Genomic DNA, 9,239 nt, shown 5'->3' on the forward strand with positions numbered 1-9,239 from the left:
ACACAATATTTTGTACTTTTTGCTATAATAAATATCCCCCTTTTTAAAAAAAAAAAAAAAAAAAAGCAATTTTTTTCTCAGTTTTTAGGCTGATATGTATTCTTCTACATATTTTTGGTAAAAAATCGCAATAAGCGTATGTTGATTGGTTTGCGCAAAAGTTATAGCGTCTACAAAATAGGGGATAGATTTATAGCATTTTTATTATTATTATTTTTTTTACTAGTAATGGTGGCGATCTGTGATTTTTATCGGGACTGCGACATTATGGCAGACACATCGGACACTTTTGACACATTTTTGGGACCATTGGCATTTATAAAGCGATCAGTGCTATAAAAATGCACTGAATACTGGAAAAATGTCAATGGCAGTGAAGGGGTTAACTCTAGGGGGCGATCAAGGGGTTAACTATGTTCCCTGGGTGTGTTTCTAACTGTAGGGGGAGGGGACTGACCTAGAGGAAATGACAGATCGTGATTCCTAGCTATTAGGAACTCACAATCTCTCTCTCCTCACAGAACAGGGGTGTGTGTGTGTGTGTGTGTGTGTGTGTGTGTGTGTGTGTGTGTGTGTGTGTGTGTGTGTGTGTGTGTGTGTGTTAACACACATATCCCTGTTCTGTGAGGAGAGAGAGATTGTGTGTGTGTGTGTTTGTGTGTGTGTGTGTTAACACACACATCCCTGTTCTGCCTCTCGTGCCCGTGATCGCTTGTGGCCGGCGGTCATCGCGACCGTCTGCCATGAGCATCGGCACCCCTGCAGTGCAGCGGGTGCGTGAGCACGCCTCCTATCCCGCTTAAAGGAGCCGACGTATAGCTACGACGGCTCGCGGGGTCGTGCCGACCTGCCGCTGTATAATGACGGCGGCTGGTCGGCAGGCGGTTAGGCAGTGGTACAGCCATGGTAAAGCCATACCACAACTTCATAACTGGGGCCTTAAGTCTTCAAATTGGCAGTCATTTTTCTCAGCCGAAATAGGAATTGTGAGAATTATTAACTCCTGTTTGTCTCTCCTACAGGTCAAAATTAGCGCGCCGCCGCCGCTCTCTCGCCATCAACTACTGAGCAGCTCCACCCCTTTCCTCCAGATATGAAGTGTTACCTCCCTTTTTGTGATTCTTAACTGTTTCTCTTGTCTGTAAACCTGTGGCTTTCTCCCGCCTCCTCTTCTGTCTGTGCTCAAAACAAACCCAACTCATCGCATGTGGCCGAACAAGAAGAAAAGACAGAGAGAAACGGACTACTAACTCCCCTCTTTTCTTCTGGACATGTCCCCTTCCCCTTCTTCCAGCCCCATCCCAGCAGTTTCTAGTGTCTGTAGTGTAGTACGTCCGTCAGAAGATTTTTTTCCTTACTTTTTTTTATTTGCCATTGGTTTTGTGAGTTTTTTGGAATCTTCAGGCTGTCCTTGAGATGTTCTTGTCCTCCTTTAACCCCCCCCCCCCTCAACCTGCTGCTAATGATCCTGGGGAGGGCAGGAGGTACCCCTTAAACAGCTTTCTCTGTCTCTTCTACTACCACCATGGCTCCAGCCCTGCTCTGCACCGGGGTGTGACGGGTGTCATGGCTGGGCGGTGGCAAATTCCAAACATCACATTCAAATTCTCCTTGCCCAGGGACTTCATTGCCATCGCTAAGCTTAACGTCTGGGCAGAGTGGCCTGCCACGCTGTTCTTATCTGCAGTATGGCCAACCTCACGTGCTACAAAGAACAACATGGAGACTCAGACAAGAATGCCCTTCGCCACTGGTGTTTATCTTACTGCACAAAGAAAAATTGAAGGGATTTTTTTTTTCTTTGGGGTTTTATGGATGAAGGAAAAAATGCTGCTTATTTTGTTTTTATCTTTTTATTTTTTTTTTTTTAATATTTATCATTAGGAAGTCACACGGATCAAAACGAGCAGGAAAACAAATCGGCAACCATTTTTTTTCCTTCGACTGTCTCAGGCATAAAAGTTCTGAAAGTTGTTTGTGGGCGCTCCAAAGTGCTGGGCTGACCGCTAGGCCCTTTTTCACCAAACTGGGCTGTTTTCAGGACGGGGAGGAGTCATGTGACCATGAGAGCTTCATCTCCCATTCTTGGCAGGTTCCTGTAAAAAAAAATAAAAAATCTGCACTCCACAACAATAATAGGGTGGATTAAACTATATTTCTACATATATTTATATATTGATTTAAAAAAAAAAAAAAGTTTAGTCTTTGCTTTGAGTGACCCCAAGATTACCTGATCACATTAATACAGCGACCTAATTAATATGTCATATTATTTTATACACATTCGGCATTGTTTGTTGCTGCACCTTTTTCATGAACTGTTGGACGCTGATATTTAACAAAAGTATTTTAAGTTACCTATTAGGATATTTTCTTCATTAAGTACCTGCCATTACAGCAGAGAGTGGTAGCATGGAAGTGCCCCCTATTCGTTTGTCATCTCACTAGTGACTGATGACATGGCTAAGGCATTTTGAGGGGAATCTACTAAAACTTGAGCAGACAGAATCTGGAGTATCTGTGCATGACAAGCCAATCAGTTTCTATCTTCAGCTTGTTCAATTAAGCTTCAAAAATGAAAGCTAGAACCGGATTGGTTGCCATGCACAGCTGCTCAAGGTTCTGTCTAGTAAATTCCTTTCCTTGTTCCTTAGTGGTATTACTAATCATTATTCACCCATTACTTTTTGTATTAATACCTACTACTACAGAAATCGGAAACCCTGACAGATGGAGGAGGCATGGATATTTTGTGAGATATTTTGTGAGTCTGTTGGAACTGATTTATTTTTGGTTTGGTTACCAGTAGACGTAAGGAGTCAGCCAGCTCTGGAATGCCATATATAGGGTGTGCCATGGGCCAACCAACCCAATGAGCACGCTCGACTGGTCTCCAAAGCCAAACATTTCTTTCCCAACACATTGTATGTTTTAAGATGATTGGCCAGCTTTATGGTTCAGTTTGTCTTTTTTTTTTTTTCTTCAAGGAAAACCCACCTAGCCTGTTAATCTGTGCCCAATTAAAATTTTTCTTGAAAACCTTAGTTTTCATTTACTTAAGCTCTTTAAATCATGTGCCCTGCCCATTAGTACCAATGGGAGGCCTCCACTTTACCTAATTGTTATCCAATCTTTTATCAAACATTTGGAATCGTGATCAGAGTTCCATGTGATATAAAATACAGCATTTCATGCTATCACTCACTGCAACTAAGCACTCCTTCACTACTTACATTTATTTTGCATGTTGGTGGGCAGGCAGAACAAGAATAAGGCCTCTTGCACACTGCAGCTTGAAAAAGCTGATCTAAAATGCAGCTCATTGTTTACAAGGTGCCTGTACACACAGGTGCATAAACAAGCGTCGCATATTCTTGAGCAAGCAAAAAATAATTGAAAAATCTGCTTTCTCAGTCCGTATTTTGCGCCAGTTCGAGCAAATATGCGCAAATACGTGCATAAATATTTTGAATTTTTATCAATTTTTTTCCTTAAGGAATGTACTGTATGCACGAATGCGCATACATGTGAATACGCTCTCCCTGCTGATTGGAAAGGTCTACCCCGTCCAGAATGCAAAGGGGGGGGTGATTGTCCCGAGTATTACCTGTGTTTCAATTAACAGTTCATGTTGAGCAACCAAACGAGTACTGCCTAGTTTGTGGTTGTCAGCGGTTGGATTATCTGATATCTATATTCAGATTGGGAGGACGCGGTATATGACGAAAGCACCCAAGCGGAGTTTCATTACACGTGTAAACAAAATGCCTGAAACTACACCCAGAAAATTCTGATGCTCAAAACATCAGTAACGTGTGCAAGAGGCCTAACAGTGTCACCTGTGCCTTTATTCCAAGCTGTAAGCAGAAATACCTCAGCGATCTTTGCTTTATTATTCACACACCGCAGTAACGCAACAATGATCCGTGTCCATGACACCCAATATATTCAGAGGCAGTTCATTGTAAGGCATGGATCCGGCAACTCCAAGGCCATGGATAACAGTAACAAATAGGTCCTGGCATGTAAATCATCTTATCTTATTATAATTTCACTGCATAACATGAAATTGATTAGAAAAAAGTAGTATTGGTTCCTTATGTAAGGGAAACTGCCTAATACAATCTATGAATCTTTTATCATTGTGACCCCTTGCAGCTATTTACCTTTTTACATAAAAAAAAAAACATACAAGCACTGCACTTTTATTGTTACGAAATTAGGGGGAAAAAAAAAGATTTGATTAAAATTAGGAAATCTGGCTTCATTGCAAAGCAAAGACGACTTTTACTTGTTTACTAATTGAAAGGGATGTTAACTTGTCTATAGGTGTTATTGTACTGTATATTTATGCCTGCGTTTAATTGCACACAATTTAAGGGAGAAAAGAGCTTTGAATGGGGTTTCGCACCTTACTAGGGATCAACGCTACATTGTCTTAAAGAGGTCTTTTCCTCATAGATGATTTTAATCTGTCAGCCTTCACATGCCCTGTTGCAGAAATGTTTTTTAATGCATTCTAGTTGTGTTGTAACACATGCCATTGTTGCAGATGAAACTTATCTTTCATCGCATATGACAATTCCCCCTTGCCCTATAGGTTTATGGTACATTGGGGACTCCCAAACCCTTTACAGTTTTATTGGAAGTCATCATATACTTCCAATACGTTTTAGGCTGAATAGGGATAGGACCACCCCAAAAGCCAGCCATTGGCTGGTTCAGCAGGAACCAGTTAGGTCAGCCATAGACGGTTCAAATCTCGGCTGGTTCAGCGGGAACCGGTTAAGCTTGCCATAGACGCTTCGAATCTCGGCTGGTTCAGCAGGAACCGGTTAAGCTTGCCATAGACGCTTTGAATCTCAGCCGGTTCAGCAGGATCCGGCTGAGATTTGAACCATGTATGGGCAGGCTGAATGTACCCAAGTTGGTGGATCAATCAACTTGGGTACAACCAGCCTGTCAAATTTTACATGCGATTATTGCTAGTGGCTGTTATAGCCACTAGCAATAATCAGTGTGTTCTCCCAGCGGAGATGGCTTCCTCTCCGGTGAGAACACAATGGCTCCGTGGGAGGAATTCTCTCATCAACACTGACTGTGTAGATGGGGAAACTAGTGATTTTTTGGAGGTTGCAAAAAAGTAAATCGCTCAGTCTATGGCCGGCCTTAGTCTGGCCACCTATACTTGCGGCTCTCCAGCTCCAGTATCTACATATGCATATCATGACATGGCAATGTTTTCCACCAGCTTTGACAATAGGTTAAAAATGGGTCAGGTTTCTATCCCCCCCCCCATAGTGCATTATGTTAAGCAAAAAACACAAAAATAGTCAAACTGAATATATTTAGTAGATTCTGTTGAGGTATACAACCATTTGACAGATGAATATCATCAGATGTAGAATACCCCTTTAACCATATAGACCACTAAGGCCAGTGCATTTACTTAATGAAGGTTTTGAGCATCCAGGGCATTCCTCATTCACCGCTGGTCAGAAAGTTCCTTGAATGTATATAAAACTGGAATTGTTACTAAGCTTTTGATGTGTGTATTTATGCCATGTTATCCACAATCTAAACTGTCTTAACTGGAATGTATTCATTCATGTTGGTTTTTTTTTTTTTTCTTCCTCATTCTGACGATGAATAATCCTATGTTTTATTTTTAAAGTGTGATGTTGATAGCGCACAAGTTTTAGAAGGAAATCGGGGAGCTGCCCTGGAAATTTATTCGGCACATGTGGAAACGTATTCGTTTTATGAATGACTTAATAATATCACTAATAAAAGACCAAAACCGTATCATTAGCTCAAAGCCCGATACAAAAATCTTATTGGTGCCGCTGGGCATCCATCAGATTCTAGATGGGCTTAGGTTAATATTTTGATGGGACGGTTTTGGCAGAGTAACTGTGACATAGATTAGGCTACACATTAAGTTTCTGCTTGTGACTTTTGGTATATTACATGACCCAAACCACACGTGGCTGCTTATCATAAGTAACTATTGGACTGCCAACAATTTATAATGGTGTAAACAACATATGCCAGACTTCTCCTTTTGCATGTTTCATTTAGTGATCTGGCTAAAGAGTGGCTCAGTGGACAAAATAGCTGCTTCTAACAGCTATGGGCACTTTAACCTCCCATTATATGTCCCTGCAGATCTTGTAGCTCCCATTTTACATTAACCATTTGTAGTAGATATAGATTTAGTATTAGGACCATGTTCTTTTTCTTTTTTAAAACATTTTAAGCCAATCTTTAAAGTTGATATATAATAATAATAACACCCCCTACTCAGCCCTAGTAAGCCGAGAGATGGTTAAAGGTGTCCTTAGATATAATTCCTGATTAAGCTGCTTACCAGTGCACATTACATGTCTAGATACCAAGGCATTGGTCATGTGATCCAATCAGGTTAGGTGACTGACGTCTAGGTGGAGCCAACCAGTCAGCTGCTTCCTCTTCCCACCTACTTCAGCTGAGCCCACGTTTCCTCTGCCTTTGCCAATTGGTCAAATAACTTGAACCAGAGATAGGTCAGCATATTCTTCAAAATAGGTATGTTTTTAAGCACATCTTTTACTGTCTATGGTGGAGGGTTATTGCACTTTGCAATTTAAACTTTATCTACGTCGTTTATATGCAAGTTTCATTTTAAATTCCCTTTTAGCTCACAATATTTGACAAGAGCCCCTGTTATGCTAAACATTTTTTTTTTTTTTTAAATATAAGTTTTATTGAATTTTCAAAAGGGGTACAGGATGCTAAACAATTTCATCAGCACCGTTGATGCTGATAAATTTCCATTCTTCTTTCTTGAAGAGCATTTCATGTCTGTTTGCAATCCCAAAATGAATGACATACTATAGGTCAGTAAAATTCCATGCATGCACAAGTGGCAAACTTTATCAGAAGCGTGCAATTAATTCTTCCTTTGCAGTCATATAGACCAGCCTGAGGCACTTTTTTTTTTTTTTGCCCCCTGGACAGGTAAGATATTTGAGATCTGGCTGGTGTGAGCCGAACACCCGTAAAGGAGATCATACTGAACCTCCTATAGGTGATTCAATTTAGTGGCGCAATTCCAGCCACTGATATTGTTTTAGCTTTGCATCGGTCATACATATCACACAATGAATGCTTGAGCGGAAAATAACTTTGTTTTAAACTTGCTAGACTCAAAGCATTTCATTGGACCAAAGTTGTCATTGTTGAAATAAATAAAGCACCTTTTTTTACACTACTAGTATTACCTGGAAAAGTACTAAGTCTCTGGCTCCTTTCAACAGGATAGACAGAAGTGTATGAACCAGCAGACATTTTCAGATGCAATCCAAAGTTTGTGAGATGGTTTTCTTACAAAAATTGGAATTTCTTCACGAAATGATTGACAGGTACTCTTCAAACTCCTTAACTTTACCAGTACAACACATGGTTGCAAAGGAGTCAATTAGGACCGAGCTTTTGCTTCTACGACTTAGCCGAGGTGCACAGACCGCTCTTCAACAGAAAAAAACACACAGCGCAGGGTCATCATGGCGAAAATACAAAAACTCCTGTCATGGTTTTTAATTTTTCTGTGTTTTATTTTGTAAATATAATCGGATGTGTGGGCTTGAGTATACAAAATGTAAATATATTTCATGTATTTGTACTAATTCTGATCCATTTTGCTGTATAGCCTAGATGTGCAATGCAGATAAATCTATATATAACTGTGTATGGTAACCTTGCACCACTGAAAAATGTTAGTGAACGGGATCTAACAATAAAAGTTCAAGCTGTGCATTAACAGACTGCTGACTCCTGTCTTTTTGGCTTTGTAGAGGAACGCCTGGCAGCAGGTAAGATTTGCTAGTGTCATTCTGGCTGCTTAGATTCACTTACTAGCCCCTAACCCTATATTTATTCTTACCTTCTGTTCATGTTTCTGCCACCCCATGTGGATGCTACAGTAAAAAAAAAAAAAATAAAAGTCCAGTGTAAGTTAAAAGTCAATTGTAAGCTCTAACGAGCAGGGCCCTCTGATTCCTCCTGTATTGAATTGTATTGTACTTGTACTGTCTGCCCTAATGTTGTAAAGCGCTGCGTAAACTGTCGGCGCTATATAAATCCTGTATAATAATAATAATCAGGCCAAAGCTTACTTAGAGCCTCTATATGACGAAGGCCTGCAAAAGTGACACTTAGGTACCCAGAAATGCATCATGAGAAGAAGTAACCTGCTTGACCATTCCCAGAAATTTGTCATTTTACCTGCTGGTAGGGTAGGGTAGCCTATGTATGTATTGTCAAAGGAAGCCCATGTGACAGGGACAGTGCGTTGTCACGCTAAACCAATATGGAGCTGATGTACTAAAACAAAATCTGGTGAAGCTCTGCATGATAGCCAATCGGCTTCCATTTTTTTTTTTTTTGTGAAATGCACAGCTGGTCCAGATTTTGCACTCTCCAGTTTTTGTAACTCACCCCCTCAGGCTGGGTTCACACTATTGCAAATTGTATGTGGGTTTCTCTGCATCCAGTTCGCATGTCAGGAGATAGTGACCGGCTCTCTATGGAGTCGGTTCACACATCTCCAGGGCGGCTCCGGTGCGAATTCTACAGGAGTCCTGTGCGTCTTCGTTTCAGGTCTGAATTCAGTCAACAATTCGTATTGAAATCGGACCTGAATCGGTGAACAGGGACGCACCGGACCCCCTGCTGTGAGCCGTTCCGTACTGCAAGCGTAATAAATTAACTAAAAGGCTTTAATATGCTTCAAAGTTAAACTCACATTTGAGCAGTATTGTTCAGGCATGACTGGTTCTTTAGGCTGTCCCGGATGATCCTTCGGTTCCAGCTGGGCTGCGGTGAGGGGTCAGTCCTCATTCGCTACGGTGGTGTCCGTGGCTCCGAGGCTGGAGGTTTACACAGCAGGCACGTCGGCAGGAACCGTCAGGTGCTTGAGAACTCGGGGTGTGGCTTGAGCGCTCGCGTTCGGACCATACTCCTTCATCAGGCGTGGAGTTCAGCCATTATCGGCAATGTTTATGTAAGAGAAGGGGCGGTGCCAGCAGCTGCATAGTTCAGCAGACCAGCGCTGGATTCACAAAGCGGGTCATACACAAATCAATTTAGCAATCAATGAATTCAAACAAAGCACTTGTATTTGGAGAGAATATCAAGAGGACAAATATAAAAATATCAGGTTATCATCTATATATGTACACAACACAAAACTAAAAATA

General features: G+C 41.2%; 1 protein-coding gene across 13 annotated transcripts in view; it reads left to right on the top strand.

Moving 5' to 3' along the window:
* KIF1B (kinesin family member 1B) overlaps positions 1-7,805 on the top strand; it is a 277,895-nt gene extending 270,090 nt beyond the window's left edge. For all 13 annotated transcript variants that reach the window (XM_073603542.1, XM_073603543.1, XM_073603544.1 and 10 more), the window contains one exon: positions 1,023-7,805. In XM_073603542.1, coding sequence (XP_073459643.1) covers positions 1,023-1,068 — 46 coding nt within the window. In that variant the 3' untranslated portion in view covers positions 1,069-7,805. The remainder of the gene's footprint in view (positions 1-1,022) is intronic.
* Positions 7,806-9,239: the final 1,434 nt, after the last annotated feature.

The sequence above is a fragment of the Aquarana catesbeiana genome, linkage group LG10 (assembly GCF_042186555.1).
Source record: "Aquarana catesbeiana isolate 2022-GZ linkage group LG10, ASM4218655v1, whole genome shotgun sequence".
NCBI classification, from domain to species: Eukaryota; Metazoa; Chordata; class Amphibia; order Anura; family Ranidae; genus Aquarana; species Aquarana catesbeiana.